The 22,358-nt window shown below is 32.0% G+C and overlaps 2 protein-coding genes across 2 annotated transcripts; one reads left to right on the top strand and one right to left on the bottom strand.

The window, feature by feature from the left end:
- Positions 1-13,007: 13,007 nt before the first annotated feature.
- On the bottom strand, positions 13,008-14,606 carry LOC142632096 (uncharacterized). Its single transcript, XM_075806516.1, has one exon. It carries the CDS (start codon positions 14,382-14,384, stop codon positions 13,407-13,409), a length of 978 nt encoding a protein of 325 aa, XP_075662631.1. The 5' UTR covers positions 14,385-14,606; the 3' UTR covers positions 13,008-13,406.
- Positions 14,607-18,714: 4,108 nt separating this feature from the next.
- Positions 18,715-22,358, top strand: LOC142632983 (uncharacterized). The gene is made up of 5 exons (XM_075807288.1): positions 18,715-18,832; positions 21,024-21,172; positions 21,258-21,344; positions 21,449-21,582; positions 22,253-22,358. The coding sequence occupies exons 1-5, from the start codon at positions 18,715-18,717 to the stop codon at positions 22,356-22,358; spliced, it is 594 nt and encodes a 197-aa protein (XP_075663403.1).

The raw sequence follows: 22,358 nt of genomic DNA, 5'->3' as shown, positions 1-22,358 counted from the left end.
AGCAATTTGGATTTCAATTTTTAATTTAGATGACTAGAAATTGAATAAAGTATGGAGTGATAGAATTTTTCGTATTAATGAAATTTATGAACGAATTTGAGCTTTATTATTGCATGGATTTGAAATGGGTAGGTGTGAGATGTCATTTTAAATCCAAATGGTACATGTATTTTTCCTTGAGCAAAAACCTCTAAAACTCACTTCATGATATACTGTTTGCTGAGAAATTTCAAGTAATTGTTCTTCAAATCCCATTATTTTGAAATCCTTAAATCCAAACATAACCTAGAACAACCTACAAGCCTACAAATAAATCCAAGCTTTACATGGGCTTTTCTTCGTAGTGCAGTTGCTTTTGGGCTTTGGGGGAATTTTCTTTTTCTTTTTTATGTGCATTGAAAAATGAAATAAATAAATAGTAAAATACAATTAACATTTTTTTAGGATTGGGCTAATATCATCAAGTTTCAAGATTTTTCAAAACTAATTTAATTTGGTCCCTAATTACTATGGGTGAAAAAAAAAAAAAAAAAAAAAGAAGAAAGAAGAAAAATGAGAGATGATTTATAACCATCGGTCAATTTTGAAAAACCAATCTTGTATTAGTTAACATTATTTTACCTTTGATGAAAAATAATAATAATAGAACCCCACAAACTGAAACGGCTACTTTGTTGTTGAAACAGGAACAGAGCAGTGGAGAGTTTCAGTGGAGAAATCCTCTCAAAATCAGCAAAAGCAAAACACACTCGAAACACCTCCTTTGACAACCTTAACACTGCTACCGCCACCACAACAACACCAACTCCTTCATATTCATTCCCTACTACTGCAGTCCAAAAATGGTTCTTCAACATCCTCAAGCCCTCCAATAACAACCCCACACCACCATCACTCCCTTCCTCTCCAGACCCCCCAACTCCCAATCAAACTCTACCACCTCGCCAGCTCCCTCGCCGCAAGTCCCGGTTCCAAACTGACCCCTCTTCCCCTCGTCCACAGGGAATCCCACCCCCTTCACGCCTCAACAACTCAACTCCACATTATTACCAAACAGTCTTGTTGAGAAGCAGCAACAACAACAGCAACAGCAGCAGCAGAAGCTGGTTCTGTCTCCACCTAGGAACCTTGTTGAGTCGGCACACTGGAGGTCGATATCTTCCTCCACATGTTCATTGGATAAGATTGCTCCAAAGCTGAAAGCTACTACTAATGTTGGAGAAGAGTTTAAGGAAGAGGAAGAATATTCTGTTGATGATGCTAGTCTTAATGGGTTCTTGAAACAGCAGAGGATCAAGGTTAAGAAGCTCTTGAATGGGGAGCTTAATGCCAATGCACAGATTGTGCTCTCTGGGCCTACTAACAGTTAAGTATAGAGAATTCACTTTTATTTGTTTTTAATTGATGAGAAAAAATAATTGGTTTCGGATTTTATATCGAAATAAGATGACTTGTGATGCAAGTTACAAAATTAGATTGCATTTCTATGTATTTTTGCTGATTGATTATATTTGCTATAAGTAAAATGGAAAATTAGGGGTTTTTTTTTTTTCCTTTTTTGGCATAGGACCTGTCTAAATGAATTCAAAAAACCCCAAAAATTTAACTTTTTTGGACTTTCCAAATGCTCTTAATGTTTGAGTTTGATTCCTGTCATGAGTTGATTCCTAGCTTTACAGGATCAGTCACATATACCCCTTATCCTGAAGTCACAATTTAACTTCTTTTTTCCTCAAGGAAAGAGAGAGAGTATATATAGATATATTGATTGGGTTCCACTGTGTGATGTTTTCTGGGAATGCAGGTACAAGTTCCATAGTGGCGGCTATATGTTACGCGTGGCTATTGGAGAATAGGATGAGTAACAATAAGAATAAGGGTGAAGGTGATGGAGTGGGGTCTGTGGTGGTGCCTGTGATTAATGTGAGGAGGAGGAGGATGTGGAAGCAAAGGCAGGCTGCTTGGTTACTTTACCATGTTGGTGTTGATGCAACCTCATTGCTCTTTGCTAATGAGGTAATCATTTAGTGTTTGTTAAGTTGAAATCTCAATTAAAAATATTGATAAAGTTTCCCTTTTACAATGATACATGTTTATAAAAATGTTGACCTATACTTGTTAGAGCAATGGAGTGTAATTGCAACAACTAATTCTCTAGCCATGATAAAATACTCTTGGAAGTTTGTTTCTATCTAGAGTCCAAAATCAGATCTGGTTTTTTAAGCACCAATTTGCACTGAAAAAGGAAGTATGGGCAAGGGCAAGAAATAGTAAGTGAATGCATTGGAGAAGATATATCAAGTCATAATAGCTTTTCTCAAGAGCAATAACTATGGAGATTAATTTGCAATGGGATAATGCTCTATGAACAATGAATTGTAATATCCTTTTTTTTTAAATCTTTTCTAGAACATACAGTCTTTTTACAGCGTTAGTTCATGGCAAAGAAAATATCTCTTTCTTACATAAGCAAATGATTTTGTAAATTGGTGCCAGGTGAACTTGGAGAGTCTAGTGATGGCTGGGCAATTAAGCATAGTCGTGGTTGGGCATGATATCCTCAGAACTAATAGCGAGGTCAGTATACACTAATCATAGATGAAGTTGAAATTGAAGCGCGTAAAAAAGTATATTTTTCAAGGGAAGTGCACTTTAAGGCATAGTTGAATTTGTCTACTGAACTTCATACCATTGGTTGTCTTAATAGGTTGGATCTCAGTGCACTGTTCTTACAGACAATTACTACGAAGATGCCTATGATCTACTCCAAATCCGTGTGTTGAACAAACTTTTGGTGAATTGCATGAACTAAGTTGTGGAACAATAAAGTCCTTTTTGCTTATCTTTTTCTCTCTGAAATGGTTTATGACAGATTGGTTTTTCGGGATTACAATTCTCACTGGATTTTAGTGTGTTTCAGCTTGCAGGTATTCTGTTAGACACACAGAATCTGAAAACATATGATAAATCCTCTATGACAAGAGATTCAGAGGCAGTTCAGTTGCTATTGGTTGGCTCAGCCCCCAGTTACAGATATTCTCATTATGATCATAATTATTTTATGGTTTTCCAGAATTGTTATTAAGAAAAGTGTTAAGTCAATTATTTTATCATAATTTAAAGCACCTGATTCTTTATACCCTACCAGTGAAGGAAGAACAAAGAGACAAATCTTTTCTTGAATCTTTGCAGCACAATTATGGGAAACTACCTAATGAAAGTAAGCTTCCTATACTCACATGTTCTACTCTAATGGGATGATTATGTTAATCATGGCCATTGAGTCCCTTGGTCAATCTCGTCTCTCCAGTTGTTGGGTCTAAGGACTTTGAATTTTATGGGTCACATGAATTTCGAATGGTTAAAACAAGTTCACTATAACTATTTTACCGTTTGATTATGATTTATTCTTTTTGGGACAAAGGATATTGATGGCACCAAATATCAAGTTTGAGAGGTTGATGAATTTTTTTCTCAATTAAGATTCTAAAGCCCCTTGTTGCTGCTTTTATAAAAGTGAATCACTGCTTTAGTCAATATCACATCTGTAATTAGAATGATTGAGAGATCTACCTATTGGTGCCACTCAAGGTTGCCTAGTGGCTCAATACCACTCATTTGAATAGGCTGAATTTTTTTAGTGCTTGGAATTGCAGTGTCTAAATCATCCAACTTGAACTCTTGTACTTTAGGTCCATATGGTATCAAGGTTAGAGTTTGCTGTTGCTACTTCCTGTTAATAATAAAAGAATATTTCACTTGGCTAGATGTTACTAATGGAAATTATTTACACTCAATTCATTAATTTGTTTTTTTTTAGCTTGGAAGTGTCTATACAGAGGACCTCTCTTACATGTTCCTTCAAGCATTGCATAATTATACTGCAATTTTATTCTGTGTGAAACTTAATTATGTTTGTGCATGCAACATTTGGAATTGGTTTCACATTCAATATGATAATGTTCTCTTCAAACTTAAAATTATATTTTATCTAACCTTTTTCCGGTGTTAATTGGCAGCCTTCTGTTAAACATTCATATTTTGAAACTTTTTGAATTTTCTCTATTTTTTTTATTTTTTGTTCATTACAGATGACCTTGATAGTCTGGCACAAGCGGAGCATAGGGTACTAGAGAAAAAGCCAACCTCAGCATCTCACCCTGAAGACATCATACACAATTCAGATAAGAATCCTAGCAATGCTGGAAGTGCAAAAACTAACAGGGTTTCACCAAAAACAGGTTAATTCCCGTTCTTTATACCCTTTACGCATCTGTGCATCTGGTGTCATCTAAATAATATATAATTTTACACTGCAAAACAAATATTTCTAAGTAATTGTTACACTGAATATTAGTGGCTCTTTAGACCACATTTTTACTTATTTTACTTCAATCCTAAAACCCACTTCAGCCTTCAAACCCTGAAGCCATTGACAATATCTCTCTCTGCAGACAAACCTAGTTCACTACCTGTGAAAGCGCCTTCAGTAGAACCAGCACAAAATGCACCCGATAACTCTCATGGAAAGAATAAGTTCTTCCTGGTAAAGTGGTTTGGTTTTGGATCAAATAAAAACAAATAGTCTGCACTGCTTTCATAATTATGATTATGATACAGGAAACCAGATTTATGATCAAATCAGAGACCAAAACCATTTCTTGGATTACTGGTATGTTAAAAATTTTGTGAGTTGGGTTCCCCCCAAATTATTTCTTCATTTATATGAGTGCTTGGGGTTGTCATTTGACTGCATCTTTTGAAGAAGGGTGCCACAAAGGATGTCTCAAGAAGAATGTATAAAGTCGTTGTTATGCCTATTCTATTATTATTTTTGTATCAGATAATAATTCGCAGTCACTGCCAACATGCTTGTAATATACTGGTATTATAAAACTGTGTTCTATTCACTTCTATAACATTCTTCTTCTTGATGTTCATGTTGATGATAATGTGGGGTTGATGATATTGCTCTTGTCGGAGTTGTTTAGCCTGCTCATCTGCAAGAAGCTAGTTTTGTTTCTAACCCTTAGAAATAGTACGTTAGTCATTTTAGAACAAGTATTATACCATTTTTTTTATGAGTTTGCTAATATTACTGCCAAAGAAAGTAATTGAACTAAACAAAGTTTTTGCCAATGCCAGGCCACTTGAAGTCAATTGTAAAAGGACTAACTTTGCTGCATGAGCTCTAAATGTTAATGTTGGATCCAATTTACAGTTGAGTCTTTCTTAGATGTCAATAATATGTTCAAAAATCAACTTTGATGGTGACTTTAAACGTTATAGTAATATTTTTAAGAATGTGATCCTGCATGTGCTATCATATTCAATTGAATGATGTCTTCTATTTTTTTTGCTTTTGATTTTATTTGCCTTAAGCGGAAACTTCTATAAAGAACAGCTATAGAATGGAATGAATTCACAGAAAATCCAAAAACTCCTGGGGTCGCAGCAACGTTTGCAAAATCTAAATGGTTGAATACATTGAATTGTTATGCTACGCCTTATGATCAGTGGCAGAGCTAGGATTCTAGTTTAGGGGGGACAAGATAAAAAATAATAGCGATAGTTACATCTTATGTGAATGAAACACATAGCTGAAATCGTGTTCATGATTTTCAATTATAATTGCAAAAACGTCAAAACAAACCTTGGCTATAAACGACTTTGATTACTTAAAACTAACCAAAGTTACAAAACACCTTTGAAAATTATGCGACTTTAAGCACATCTTAAAAGCTAGTAAGGATTTCCTGTAAACACTTTAAATTCAAAAGTTTAGAGAGCTAAGGGAGCTAGCGTGAAACTCCCCTGTTTCATGACTTTAAAACAGAGTATTTTTCCCAACTTTTGAAACTTTGCAACAATAGCAACTTCCATAAAACCCATAGATTAGCTAGCTGAGATTCCCTCAAAAATATTGATTTTCAATTAATGTAAGACACCAAAATTGTCGTAAGACTTCTAATAATAATCAGAAAAAATATATATAAAAATATATATATATAAAAACCTATCATGAGTCCATAATTAAGTTGTTAGTTTTTTTTTTTTTCTTTCACATAATATGTAAAACTTATCTTTTCTTATCAAAAATATTGTGATACTTATCTCTTGACTCTTGGTTACAAAGAGCAAACTAATCTAAAAATCTGGTAAGGGAGACAAAATAAGCATTAGGCTACTATATTAAAAGAGTTTGGGGGAAGGTCGGGGGGCATTTGCACCCCCTCAACCCCCCTTGGCTCCGCCCCTGCTTCTAATCAATTTGGAAATTATATCTTGTTCTATCAAATTCAATACACTTTCTCCAATTTATATATGTACTTATTTTTAAAGTTTTTTTTTTTTGTTAATTTTTTAGAAGATACTTAATTATACATAAATAACTAATATTATTTCCATGCGATGCCCGGCTTGATAAGATTCATATGTAAGCTAAAATTTTTGAAAAATAATTAAAACTAAATTATTAAATAAATAGTAATAATAAATTTTTAAAAAAGTAAACAATTTTAATAAAAAAAATTACTTTAAGTTCTAATTGTTTAGATTCTAGACTTTATCAATATTTATTTATTTTTATATTTTAAAATTACCTTTCTGCTTTGTGTTAATTTCTTAATATGAGATGCAATATGAATTTGATCATTCTTATTTGAATTATGTTCAATCTATTCCCTAGCCAGCACAAACAATAATAAATAAAGTAGTTCCACAATACTGATTTTTTCCTATTGATAGTCTAATTTTTTTTTTTTTTTAAAATCAACGCACTCACAAATCAAATACAATAACCAAAACCCAAAATCAAAGCATCCACAAAAGAGAACCAAAAACTTAAATGGGTATGTTTGGTAAACTTAAATGATTTAATTATTCAATAATTTTATTATGTTTTTATTACAAAGAATAGTCATTATTTATGGTTAGCTATTCTTTAAAATGAAAAATAATTATTCCTCTCTAAAAGGGTTGTAAAATGAGGAATAAGTATTCCTTAGTAGATGTAATAATTTTTAACATTAATATATTTCCAAAGAAATAAACTTTCCATGTCCACCTAACAATTATGGAAATAAAAAAATCAGCAAAAAATAACTCATCTCTCTGAAATTTAAAATATATTATTTTCTATGAAATATAATTTTATGAATGAGATATTTCCTAGAATAGATCATAAATTTTATTCTAATGTTACAACTCACACCTAAACTAGCAAATAGGTTTAGTTATTCCATTACAACACATCTCAGTAATAAAAACTACCATTCCTATTGTAATCCACATCCAATGTACCAAACATACCATAAGTAAGATGAATTTATTAGATTAAAACATAATTGTAAATTGCATTTTGGGGGGAAGAAGTTAAAATAAATAATATTAAAATAATAAACAGTGTAGGGTGTATTATAGAGATGACTTATCTGTTAAGAGAGATTGTATTGAAAGCCATGGTTATATATATATATATGAGTTAGGTTCAAGCTACACCTGATATAACTCTCTAATAACTTGTTACACTGCAATGTTACACCATTTCAATAACTTGTTAATGAATTTATATTTTAAAAATTCCACTGTTGGATTACATGTTCTATATGTTCTAAACATGCATGTCAATTTTCATACCAATCAGATGTTATTTACTATTCGATCCATAAACTCATCTTTTATACATTATTTTAAATTACAAAAACTCGAATTTATACAATTGATAGATGGCAAGCATGGAGAATATACAAAGATAATGTAATCCAATGGTCAATTTGTCAAAATTTACATACAATTAAAAAATATTGATTGGTATAATATTACTTAAAGTTACACCAGGTGTAACTTGAACCCAACTCATATATATATATATATAAACATAAGTGTAAGTTACATCTTGGGTTTTTGACTAAGGGATAAGATTTAACAATAATTTAATTTAGATAAAACAATATCATCTAAATTTTAAATTATTTTCCCCCAAGATGCAACTTACACTTATGTTTACACACACACACACACACACACATATATATATATATATATATATATATATATATATATATATATATAAGTTTTGAAAATTTTGATAATAAACTTTTAATTGGAATATAATTTAATTTTTTTAAAATTTAGATGATATCGTTTAACCTAAATTAAATTATTGTTAAATCTTATCCCTTAGTCTAAAACCTTGAAGCTTAATATCCTACTAAATTATTAACTTAATAAGATGCAACTTGAGAAAATAAAATAAAATAAAAAATGTGGGTTGGTGGGATTTAAGTTTAGAAAATTTTGATAATAGGCTCTTAGTATAAATAGAATAATAGATCCCTTAGTTAAGAGCCTTGTAACTTAGTATCCTAATAAAGTATTAATTTAATAAGATGAAACTTGATGGAAAAAAAAAAACAAAAAAGTGGGTTGTGTGGGATTTAAGGTCAGAATATTTTGATTATAGACTTTTTAGTTTGAACAAAATATCTTAGTTAAAAGCCCTGTAATTTAATATCTTAATAAAATATTAATTAAATAACATGCAATTGAGGGGGAAAAAATGTGGACTGTGTGGGATTTAAGTTTAGAAAATTTTGATAATAGATTTTTAGTTTAATAAAAAATTATAAACATGTTTAGAGTTTAGACTTTATTAGTGTATATCTATTTTTATATTTTAAAATTATCTTTGTGCTTTGTGTTATTTTCTTAATATGAGATCTGGTATGAGTTTGATCATTCCCATTTGGGTTGTGTTTAATTTATGTCATAATCTGCATAAACAATAATAAACAAAATAGTTGCTCAATACTAATTTTTTCCTAGTGATAGTCTAACTAAAAAAATCAACACACTCACAAATTAAATACAATAACCAAAACCCAAAATCAAAACATGCACAAAAGAATTCAAAATTTGAGAATATAAAAAAAAAAATTAAAAACTTACATAAGAGAACTAAGAACTTAAATGGGTGTCCATTGTTTTACTTCTTTATAGTAAACTTCCTCTTGCATGCAAATTCAGAAGTAAAGAACAATAAGTAAGATGAATTTATTAGATTAAAACATAAGTGTAAGTTGCATCTTAGGGGGGGGGAGTTAAAAAATAAAATAAAATCGTTGGTTGTATTGTGTGGAATTTAATTATAAGGATGTCTTATTTATTAAGAGAGATTGCATTAAAAAACCATGACTGAAAAAAAAAAATATATATATATATATATATGTGTGTGTGTGTGTGTGTGTGTGTGTGTGTGATGAATTTATTAGACTAAAACATAAGCGTAAGTTGCATTTTAGGAGAAAAAAAAATTTTAAAGAGAAAAAAAGAACAAAACAGTGTGGGGTGTATTGTGTGGGATTTAATTATAGTGATGGCTTATTGGTTAAGATAGATTGTATTGAAAAGCTATGGCTTTTTTATAATAGACTTTTAAGGTTTGTTTGGTAAGAGTATTTTTTTTTTTTTTTTTTTGCATTCCATAAAATGGTGGATCCACACTTGAATATATTGTTTGACTGATATTTTCTAATTACAGTTTTCAAAAAATTGTATCATATTTTCCTTATTCAAAATAGGATTTTTAAAATGGCTGAGATGATGTTTTCAAGATACATAAATTGTTTTTAATGGCATACTTATAAATAAATCGAAAACCATGGATTCTGTAAATTTTTCCAAACTCTTCTATCTCTTAAATTAAGGAGCTTATCTATATCATAAAAAGAATTCTCATACTTCAAATTTGAAACTTATCATTATCCAAAAAAAAAAAAAGGTAACATGAGCTATATTCCCTTATCTTAATTGTTGTAAATTTTTTATAAAAAAAAATCAAAAATAGAAATGGTTGCCCAAACAATTTTTTTTTTTTTTTAGTATTTTGAAAATTTTTCTTAAAAGTGAAAGCCAAACACGTATAATATAAAAATTATTATCTGAAAAATAGTTTCAATTTCAATTTTTTGAAAAAAATTTTTATACTGTTTTGAAAACAAAAACAAAAATAAAGATCCTCCTACCAATCAAGCCCTTGGTTGAAGTAGAATTTAAATTTTTAAATTTAGAAGAAAAATTTTTATCTAAATTAAATTATTATTAAATCTTATCCCTTAGTCAAGAGTTAAAATCTTGTAGCTTAATATCCTAATAAATTATTAATTTAATAAAACACAACTTGAGAAAAACAAAACAAAAACAAAAACGTGGGTCGGTGAGATTTCAGTTTAGAAAATTTTGATAATAGACTTTTAGTTTAAATAGATCCATTAGTCATGAGTCTTGTAGCTTAATATCCTAATAAAATATTAATTTAATAAGATGCAACTTGATGAAAAAAACAAAAACAAAAACAAAAAAGTGGGTTGTGTGGGATTTAAGTTTAGAAAATTTTAATTATAAAATGTTAGTTTGAACAAAATCCCTTAGGTAAGAGCCTTGTAGCTTAATATCCTAATAACATGCAACTTGAGGAAACAAATACAAAAACAAAAACTTGGGTTGGGTTTCCATTGTTTTGCTTCTTTATAGTAAACTTCATCTAGCATAATATCCTGCAAACAAATTCAGAAGCAAAGAAAAATAAGTAAGATGAATTTATTAGATTAAAACATAAACGTAAGTTGCATCTTAGAGAGAAAAAAAGTAGGAAAAAAAATAGCGTGGGGTGTAATAATTAGGGACGAACCTAGGATTTCAAGTTAGGAGGGAAAACTATAAGTAGGGGTGTCCACGGCAACCCATCAACCAACCCACCTGCCTAAACCGTCCGGCCCAACCCGAAAACCAGCTGACCAGACACCGATGATGGTCGGAGACGGGTTTTTGCCCCCAAAAACTAACAAACACGGGTCGGATGGTGGGTTTTCTTCTTCGAAACCCCAATATACCTGATCTGATCGAGGAAACCCCATGAAAGAAGGTCGGAGTTCCTAGATCCGTTCAGATTCATCAATTTTTCAGTGAAGGTTTGGTTGTTTTTCGTTAGATCCGGTGAAGATTTGGGTTTTCTTCCTTACATCCAACGGTGAGATGAAGATTTTGCTCAAATCTACACTTGATCCAGCGGTGAGATGAAAATTGTGCTTCAATTTTCACTTTAAATCTGGCAATAGAGATGAATTTTTTGCTCAAATTTGAGCTTCATGTGATATTTTCTCTTTGATTTTTGCTTAGATCCATGATTTTCACTCAAATCTGGGCTTGATAGGTTGATTTTGAGCTTCGTTATGACGAAAATCCAGTGATGTAACTCAGTAGGAGGCTGACCAACCCGATCGTTGTCCACTGGAGTTCGATCTTACTCGACCTGAGGTTGTCTGTGGTCGGCGGCAGGTCGTTCAACCGTCCAACCGATGTAAGTGGGTTGGTTGTCGGTTGGGCATAAACCCGACCCGTGGACACCCTTAACTACAAGTAAAAAAAAAAAAAACCATGAAGCCACTATCCACAATCTAAATAGTTTCTAAAATATTCATTTGTATCACTATAATAAATGTGTAAAATTTCTCAATCAACCCTAGAATACACCCACATCAGTCTATATATTATTGTACAAAAATATATTCGTGCTATGTTAATTGTGTAAATTTGCAAAATACATTTGTGCTACAATAATTGTGTAAATTTACATAGTTACAATAACACAAATATATTTTTGCAAAATGATACATAAACTAATATAAGTGTATTTTTGGGTTAATTAGACAAATTTGGAGTCTTATGTTATTTTACAATTGATGCAAATACTATTATAATCAAATCAATGTGAAATTGTAGGGGAGGGGGCTCAAAAGTTTTGAAAGAGGGGGTCAAATATAAAATTGTAAAAAATATACATATATATATATATATATATTATTTTGATAATAGACTTTTAGTTGAGATAGAATTTAAATTTTTAAAATTTACATGATAACATTTTATCTAAATTAAATTATTGTTAAATCTTATCCCTTAGTCAAGAGTCTTGTATCTTAATATCCTAATAAAATATTAATTTAATAAAATGCAACTTGAGGGGAAAAAAAAAAGCAAAAGCACAAGTTTTGTAGGATTTAAGTTTAGAAAATTTTGGTAATAGACTTTTAGTTTAAATAGAATCCCTTAATCAAGAGTCTTGTAACTTAATATCATAGTAAATATTGATTTAATAACATGCAACTTGAGGGAGAAAAAAATAAAAATAACAACGCAGATTTTTTTATTATTATTATTTGATAGGAACAACGCGGATTGTGTGGGATTTGAGTTTAAAAAATTTTGATAATTGACTTTTACTTGAATAAATTTATCCAAAAATTGATAACAATTATTTAGATTTTGTGTACATTCTAAAAATTGATAAAATATTAGAATTTAAGTCAAAAAATTGCTGCAATTTAATATAGTTATTTGGCACAAACATAGTTCCTAATTCAAATTAACTTTTATTATATAGTATATGATATGATATGAAGTTAATATTTGATTGGTAATAGCTTGCATCATATTATGAGACTTGCAGTAATACCATATGATGATCAACGTGGGAGATCATTTTGGTTTTTCCTATAAACATGTTAGCATGTGGCTTGACCAATATTTAGGGATTTGTTTATTTCATGAAATTCAGGGTCTCATTGTCATTTTGATTATTTTATATATAACTGCCAACCAACATCAGAAACTCTTTGCGTATCTTGCAATAGATCCTGATTTTCAACAAAACCATAAACTAGCATGACTTTCAACAACACTGTTTATCCTGAAATGACTATTGCACCAGTATGAAAAACATTAATATTTAACAAAAAGTTAAACATTCAAGTTGTTGAATAGCCAAATTACAGAGAAAAAAGTTACTGTCAAGACTCAAGTGAAAAGAAAATAGTTATATATTCATGTTCGGTGGACAAACACAAGCTCTTGCAGTCAGTAATTCCATCATATATAGCACCACCCTTTCACTTTCACATGCATAATCACCCATGCTTTTCCAGATACAGACATTCAGTAATCAGTATCTATGAACATGTTGTCAACATTTTATAGGTATATAAAATTTAGGAAAAGGTACACATATTGATAGATGTAATTTGAAAGAAACATTTCTCACTTATCAAGATCAGATCAGGAAAGAGAATTTGTAAAAAAATAGATGGAGATGCCTCTAGATGGGGAATTATTGGGCATGTATGTGCTACAATCTGTCTTGTCCAATCATGCCCACTTGACTTCAATCCCAGCTGTAACTAACTTGGGTCCCACTTCCCTTTCTCAATCCAATCCTCTTTCTCCCACCCCAATCTGTGTCCTCACCAGTCCATGCTGGCCCATACCATGAAGAGCTATTACCTTTTCCAACCTTATTCTTCTGGTTTTGATGATGATATAAACAATGTTGGGGTCACTGATATATGTTCTCATTCTAGCTTCCAAGCATAAAGGAACAAGCAAAACTCAGAAGACCCACTAGCATTCAGCCCCTCTAAGGACCCAGAGCTCTCTGTCTGAGATGATAATGGTGTAGATGTTAAGGAAGATAAAGATGGTGGTGATGAAGATGATAAGGATGATAGAGATATGGATGACAGAATTGGCTTAAAAATAAATAAGGCATGCCTTAAACCTGGACTAAAAAGCCAGTCATGGACATCCCAATATACCTCTACTCTCATTTTGTTGACATATATAGACTGATTACCTCTAAACTTCCACTGAAGGTGCTTGACATGAATGACCAAGAGCCCATCAATCTTTATCTCCATCTCTGGCTCAACCCCAATTGAAGAATTTCCAGTGCTCATGTTCCCACCACCACTACTTCTATTCTTGCACTCAATTGAGATTTCATGAAATCTACCTTTCTCATGGAATTTGACTCTTGTAGAATACTTTTTCTTACCAAATATGTGTTCCTTCTTTGAAAGCAATATGGGATCAATAAGAGCTGGCCTACAACCAGTCTTCTTATATGCATCTTTCTTTAGATCCCCAATGAGAAGCACAACCTCTTCATCACAAACAACTGCAACATAGTATTCTGAGTTTGGCTCCGTTTCACCATTGAATTTTGCAGCCTTAAGGTCCCAAAAGATATCAACAGCTTTACCATCTACTATAAAGCGCTTAGAACCTTGTTTCCTCCAGAAATACCATGGCTTCAGCTCAACTTTGCAAGTATACTGACTTTCTCCTTCAGGGCCTTCCACTGATACTGATAGGCCATGGAGTAACAAATTTTTGCACCATGTAATGGTGATTAAGCGGCACTGATCAGCAATCTTTGTTCGGTAAACAGACATAAAAACACTTTGACCTGACCTGGTTACTGCTGCCTGGTCATCACTTAGTTTCTCACTGGATGAAAAGCAAGTAGGAATCCCGATGGGTTCCTGCATGTTTGTTGAAAATTTGCTCAATTTCAATGAACTAGCAAATGGGCAAGGCCTAGTTTTGAGCAAGAGGATAACAAGATGTGGATGGATTAATTGGAGAAAGCTAAATTATGAGTGAGAACTTCAACATAGGGACTATGAGACTTCTTATTCACAAGATGAATGAGTCACAGATGCTGCCAGAGCTGCTCATGGCTGTATTAATGGAATAAAAATAATATTTCCAAACTGGCATATAGACTGGCAGTGAGTGAGAGTGAGTGAAGAACAGCTCTTTTATATTCAATTGTCCGCACCTCTGCTAAGTCTGTCCTACCTGGATTTTTTCTATTTATTTCTCACCTCTTTACTTCACTTTGTTTTTCTATCAGATTTTTTTTTTTTTTAAACAACTTCTTTTTTAAACCCAAGGTGGTTTTGCTTCTGCTATACTTAAAATACTTATTTCCATGCATGGTTAAAAGGAGAAAAGCCCATTGTTCACCAGATTTGGGGTATAGATTTCAACAAACACAGATAGAGTCCTTGGAAGCATGACAGCACATGAAAAGTGGGGTAAACTATGACCAGTCAAAATTTAGGGAAAAAAAATGGTAGATGGAAGAGTTGGTATTCCCAAAGTAGGTCTTCAATTTTTTTATCATTTGAAAACATAATCACATTATGTTATATGTAAGGTTTTAACTTTTATTAATAATAATATGCACTTTTAACCAAAAAAAGGTTTTAACTTTTAACCTTTTTTTTTTTTTTCCTCTAAAAAAAAAAAAAACAGCTTTTAATTTTTTCATCAAAGCTGTGTAGGAGAGGGATTCAATGAGAGATGGTTGAATAAGGGTCCGTTTGGTTAGAAAGATGAAAAAGTGGAAAGATAGAAAATAGGGAGATGATAGAAAAGTCAAAGAACAGAAGAGATTTTAATTTCCCTCATTTGTATTTAATTGGAGGAGTGGAAGAGAGGAGGGATGAAAAACTTATTTATTTGGTTGAGAAGAAAAGTGAAGGGATAAAAAATATAATTTGTATAAAATTACTCTCATGCCCTTTTTTCATAATATAAGAAATAATTTCCTTACGATCATTAAAAACAAACTTATTATCAATTAAATTTAAAAAAATATATATATATTCTATAAAATTTAACACATCATTAATATTATAATTTTATTTTTCTTTGTTTTAGAGGTGCCTTCTTAAAAAAATAAAAATAAAAAAGAAGCAAAATCCACTGTTTAATTAAAACGTTGAAAAAAAAAAAAACAACGTAAACTCAGAGCTTGAAGCTTGAAAAAGAAAAAGCAACGTAAACTCAGAGCTTGAAAAAAAAAAAAATAAATTCAAGACGGATAAGTGGAAAACGTGTAACTCAATGCAAGAGAGGCAAATTTGGTTTTTGCCAGAACCAACGTTTTCTCCCCTCAGTTTTCTTCTCATTTTAAGGAGAAAACTTTTTACAGGCCCAAAGAGAAAAAACTTGGGCTCTATCACAAAATTTTCCACTCCTCCTCCCAACCAAACTCCCTTTCAATTTTTTTTATCTCCACTTTTCTCTCTTAAATTTTTCATCCTCGCAAAAATCTCTCCAAACAAACAAACCCTAAATGTTTTGGGGAATCTAAGGTTGTAGTTGCAGATCTTGTCCAACTCTCATAGTCTCACTGTTCTCATCTGCTCTATAATAATTGTTGTCCAGCAAGCCTCAGTTTGGTAGGAAAATTGTGCGAAAAATAATGAAACAAGCTGATATAAGTGCATCAACAAACCTTAAAAATGGATTTTCAATAAATGATAAGCTATTTCCAAGTCCAATCAAAGATAAGTTGGAAAACAACAAGGCTTTGAACATTTTTATATTCCAAGTTATTTCCAATCAGTCAGTGGGCATGGTTGCCTAAGCCAGGCGGTACATGCTCACCACAACTAAATATTGGGTATTAATCCCACCTATTTCATAAATTAAAACCTCCCTTAAGCATAAAAATAAGACACACAAAAGAAAAAAGGTAGAAAGGTAAGTAAAAAAAAAAAGAACCTAGGAAAAGTCCTACTATGGCTTTGTGCCAACTTGCGAAAGAAAATGCAAATAAATAAATTTAGTAAGTTTTCTGAGTATTCATTCTACAGCCATTTTTGTAATAGTTAGAGAAAGTATGACTTCATATTAATGTCGTATTGTGTTTTTTAAAATTTTCTGTGTGTTTTTATTAATTAGGTTGGTACCATGCATGAGGGTTGGCTTAATTGGGTCTATTTTGTTCAACATGGTGGGTAGAAAGCACAAAGACAAAGTGAAGGATGGTCCCGCTGACTATGTCTACTAGCAGTCAGTACCTAGCTAGTCCCCTACCAGTTGAATTGTCCTTTTAGAAAGAAACGTATCAACCAAAGTGGGGAAACAAGTAGAGGAAAAAAAAAAGATGATCTATGAAAGTTGAATGTGATCGATGTAGCCTAACCTACCTTAGGTCAGAGTCTTTCTTCTTCTTTTTCTTTTCTTTTTTTGATAAGCAGAGTCTTTCTTTTAAAAAGGATGTTATGCTTATGAAGCTTTTCATACAATTTGTTAAAAGTTGGTGTGGCCTAAGAGGTACTAGTATACTATAGGTACATGTATACCGTAGATCCATGTACTTTAAACCAGGTAAATAAGACATAATTCAAATGCTACAATCCTATGGTTAGCTTAGGTTAGCCCCCATACATTGTCCAATTAGATTCATTATAACACAATTTATATTAGCAAAGATATAATCGCTTATGCGCTTTATGTTGTAGACATGGTTCATCAAGCCAAACCGTATTAATCTTTGCACTCTCTCTCTCTCTCTCTCTCTCTCTCCTGCGTTGTCTTTCTATATTAGCTTCTTTTTATTTTTTTCTTTCTATTTTAACATGGAATCAAAGTTACATTTCAACAACTTTAACATGGTAATAAAATCACGTTTTATGGCCTTTAATATGGTTATAGGTGCCCATTATTTACCATTACTTTGGTTACTTGTCAGTGACAGAACTAAGATTTTAGTCTAGGAGGTAAAACTAAAAGTCAGTAATAAAAATAAAATTAATCTAAAAAAAAAATTAAAAAATAATAATAATAATAATAATAATAATAAAACAATTAAAAATTGTGAACAAATTTGGGCTAATAATAAAAACACAGAGTTTAAACATTGAAAAGGTCAAGACATAGATTAGAATGTTTTTTAAAAAAAAGCAGTGGATGCTTTATGGTTTTTGTACCGCACAAGAACATTAAGTCTTCTTTTAAGAAAAAAAAATTATTTTGAGTTAATTATGGGCCCAATAATGAATTTCCATGAGAAAAAAAATATACTAAAATAACTATATATTTTGCTACAAAAAATTAGCAAATTGACGTGGTAAGAACATGGTTAGTGCCACTAGACAAAACTATAAATAATTATATTAATTGATTTTCAGTGATGGTGATACATCATCTTATAAGACTAATGTAGTAAAATTTGGAATATTCTTAACATTACTCAACAAGAAAAGTTATATGAATATGAATAGATTTTTTTTTTTTTTTTAAAAGGCAAAACAAAACACTAGTGAAATGGGTGAAAACGGGAGACAAGAATCTTGTCACAAGATATAAGCCACCTCAAAAGAATAGTGAAGGAGGTGAAAAGTCATATGCTTTTGATCCTTTGATATGGGGGATGTTGTTTTTCCTTTGTTACGTTGGTGTGAGAGTCTATATCTCTACGCCTATGGAACTTTCCCACCCTACTCTTTTTTTCCATAGATCCTAATTTTGAGGTTTATTTTCCTATTTAAGGCTCTCAAGTCACACTTACATCACTCGTTCTTTTTGGGTGAAATCTATAGGAAACTCACCAACTCATTCACATGCTTCTCCATAACATCGTCTTCTATTGAGATTCCTTAGGCCACAATTATAGTCGTCCTTCAATAAAAAAAATAAATAAAGGCCCTAAAAAACCTATTATTTACACGTCTAAATTTACACCATTGTCAATATGCTCCTTTCTTCTATATCAATTAAAATTTTGTCATTAACCATGATAGACAATGTCATTTGGATATTAATAAAAGGTAAACATTGTTTTTAAATATATTAATGATGAAAAAAAAAAGGAGCATATTGATATTGTAGTAGTCAATAGTATAAATTATATCTTTTGAAGCTAACCAAAATTCAAAAACAATTACTTTGAGAGAGAGAGAGAGAATTTGATCTCATTGGTAAGGGAATTATTCTTTATTGGGCCATCCAATGGGCCTGCTCATGTGGCTAAAAAGGATGAAAATCCCTAGTGTCTAAAATATGGGCCCTTCGTAATCTATGGCAACTATCCAACTGACCAACTCTAACATAGGTCCAGGACTAGCCCATCTCTCCAATCTTTCATTTCCATCAGTGGTAGTCTTTCCAACCAAGACCAAAGTTGCTTTTTCTGCAGGTAAATAATTTTATTTTTCTGTATATTCAAAATGAAATCATTCAATACCTAGTCTTTTTATTTTTTCAGCCAATGCAGATTTTGTTTTCCAAAAAAAAAAAAATGCAATGTTTACGTGGGAGCATCCGATTGGTCCAGAGACAAAAAAAAAACATATGCAGCTCAAACAACGTTGATTTGAAATCAATTCGGTTTTACTCAAATGGGTCTCTTTTTGGTGTACCCAAATTTGCTGGGAGCTCAAATGGGCCTTCAAAAGTTTCCACTTTTGGCGTAGGTTTCTGAATTCTGACTCATTGTACTCTATTGCACTAGCATGCTTTTAGTTCCGTAATCTTGCTTTCTGTTTTTTTTGGGTTTCAGTGTGCTAATTTAGTGGGTCAGGTTTAAGGTTGTAACTCATGTTACAAAATGAGATTGGTCATTGGACTAATGTTGTATATATTTCATGTTTAGTTGGTGAATGAAGGGGTTAATTGTAGTTATCTACCTAAACTATGAGGTCATTTGCATTGTGTGCCTTAAAAGTTTAAATTTTTGCAATCAACACTCTTAGATTAGCTTGCAATTTTAACCCTTCCTTAAATAATTAGCATCAAAATTTACAAATTTTTTGATTAGGTAAGTCGTGTAGTGCACTAACATGGTTCAAAATTAACATATTAGTGCCCATTAAATTGCAATGTCTACCCCAATCAGCCCACTAATTTTAGATGGCGGGGTTGTGAATTAACCTCAACATAGAAAATGTTGAATGCAGAAATTTGTATTTTTTTGGTGAACACTGAAAATCACCCCATAATTTAGAGTGGATAAAGTTTTAAGTTTTACACTTTTATTAGTGTGCAACATTAGTGACTAGGTTGTCATTGTAGCTTCTGTTATGTTGTTGGATGATTCAATCTAGGCCAGTAGCTATAATGCCTTGACTGGTCTTGGCGTTATTGTAGAGATTTAAGTACATATCTTTAATTTTTTTTTCAATTGACGACTTACAAACCATTTCCATGAATTTGTTGTAGAGCTACTTTCTCTTATTGTTACATATTTTTGCAAAATTAAGTAGGTTCCAGTTAGTTTAATTGATAAAACATTTTGTCCCTGAATAGGAGATTTTAGGTTTAAATCCCCACCTACACCAAACATAGATTTCAAATCTCATCTTATCTATCAATATACATATATATTTTCATATAACTAAGAACTGTCCTGTATTTTTGTATGTGTTTGGTATTTGCCAATTTTGTTACACTATTATGATTGAAAAGATGCTATATAGTCCAGGACCATGTATGATATATCTACATTTTGTTGAAGATAGACTTAGGTATAGAATTTTTATGTAATTTTTTGCTTTACATCTTTGTTCCTTATATTTTAGATTTTCTTATTGAGTCACAGTCATTTGTAAATGTTTATTTCCTCTAGATGGTTTGAGCTGCTCGTGCTCACAAGACAATTGTTTCACATGAAATCTGGCTTTGGCCGAAATAGTAATTGTTAATCTTCTGAATCTGAGGTTGCTTGAACTAAAAGCACTTATAAAAAAAGTTACTTTATTAAAAGTGCTTCATGTGGGGTATTATATAAGTGGATGTCACCATTCTTTCCACTGGTGCGGTAATGAGGTTCAATGCATACTAGAGCTAAGATTAAGTGGTTGATTATTTGATTGAAATATGATGGCTCTTTGATGCAATATAGAGATGCTTCTGGCAAGTATGTCACTGTTGATGGATGCAAAAGTGACCGGGGTAAATTGTGATTTTGTTAATGTCATTCCTGAAGAGTGTCTTGTATTCACTAGCTATTTTACTTTTACTCCACTTCTCTGACTTCAAAATCTTGAGATTTGATGCCATCAGAGCTTTCACATTAGTTTTTCTGTTATATGGTTACCAATTTGAGAGAAAATGAGTTATTTGCCACTTATCCAGTAAGACCATGAATTATGAAAGTTCTGTTGGGCCATAATACTTAAATATTTTCATTGTGTAATACATTTGGAGCATAAACTCTAGAGAATTAATTATTAGTTCTTGTCTTCTCTCAAATCAAGACCTCATTATACGATGCCTACAAAATTATTGTAGCAGATAAGAATTGGCTCCCAAGCAGTGCCGCCAATAATGGTTTACCATCAGTATCTGTGTCATGAGAAGTTCTAGGGCTGGTTTGTTTTAATGGGCAGCTGTGCTACCTCGTTTTACCAGCAGGGGCATTACAACGTTTGGAAATCCTGTTGAATCAGTGTCTCAGGACTATTCTTCATCTGTCTCTGATCTGGCTCCCTGCCTCAAATTTAAGAGGCTTGATAAAACTGCCAAGAACATAATGCAGGCATGCATCTTTGCGCTGGTATTGTAGGAATCAATAATAACCTCTTCTCTTCCTCATGTTGCTATTGGTTGGTATTACACTGCAGATATTAAATAAGGAAGATGTAGAGGAAGTGAGGATGAAGAGAGAAATACCTGATATAAAGCCTGGTTATATTGTGCAACTCAAAGTGGTAAGACAAGTTCTTTTAAAGGGGATATTGTTTATGTTGTTATGTTGCTTTTGTGAAGGAAATTAAGTATTGATTCTGTTCAATATGATTGTTCATGTGGACAGGAAGTACCTGAGAACAAGCGACGCGTTTTAATTCTGAAAGGAATTGTCATAGCAAGGCGTAAAGCTGGTTTAAACACTACATTCAGAATTAGGAGGCTTGTGGCTGGGGTTGGAGTTGAGTCTCTCTTCCTACTGTAAGTATTTTGGAGGTCCTGAAACTTCAATTTGCATTTGACTTGCTGCTTTAAACTGGAAAAGAAACTTTTGATGGCCTGGCAGAAGCAATCAGATACTACTCAACTCTCATTATAAAGGTTTTGACAATAACATAACCTTCCAGAGAAACATGCCAATGGGCCATAGCTCAACTGGTACTTATTGTCAAATAAATGGACATGAGAAAAAGACTGGCGGTGCTTATCTTTTGACAAATTTTACAAGCAGTTCTGTTGCAACAGTATGAAATGGACTCACATGGGCTTGCTGTGGACAAAAATATACCATGAAATTCCGTTTAGGTCAAAATTATAATTATTGTTTGGTTCTGATGCTTTGTGGACTCGGTATTAAATTGCAAAAGAGACTTGCCCCAGATGTTCATATTTTGAGGTTTTACTTGCTTTTATGTTTTCTTAGAAGAATCAAATGGTTATTTGGTATACTTATACTGAGCAATATAACTGATTTTTTTATAAAAAATTTCTTTCCTTTTTCTTTTGTTATAAATACCTATGTGAGGTGTGTTCCCTTTTTTAGTAGTGAAATTGTCACATGTCTGTGGTTGTTAGTGATCCTCATTGTTTGTTTTAAGTTGATAATTTGTGAATCTGCATGGTGGCCAAAGGATTGGGTAATGCATGACAGGTATTCACCTAACATAAAGGAGATAAAGGTGCTGGATAAGAAGAAAGTAAGGAGGTCCAAGCTTTACTATCTCAGGGACAAAATGAACGCGCTTAAGAAGCAATAG

The sequence above is a fragment of the Castanea sativa genome, chromosome 4 (genome assembly GCF_040712315.1).
Source record: "Castanea sativa cultivar Marrone di Chiusa Pesio chromosome 4, ASM4071231v1".
In the NCBI taxonomy this organism is placed as follows: domain Eukaryota; kingdom Viridiplantae; phylum Streptophyta; class Magnoliopsida; order Fagales; family Fagaceae; genus Castanea; species Castanea sativa.
This window is presented reverse-complemented; position numbering and strand designations above follow the sequence as displayed.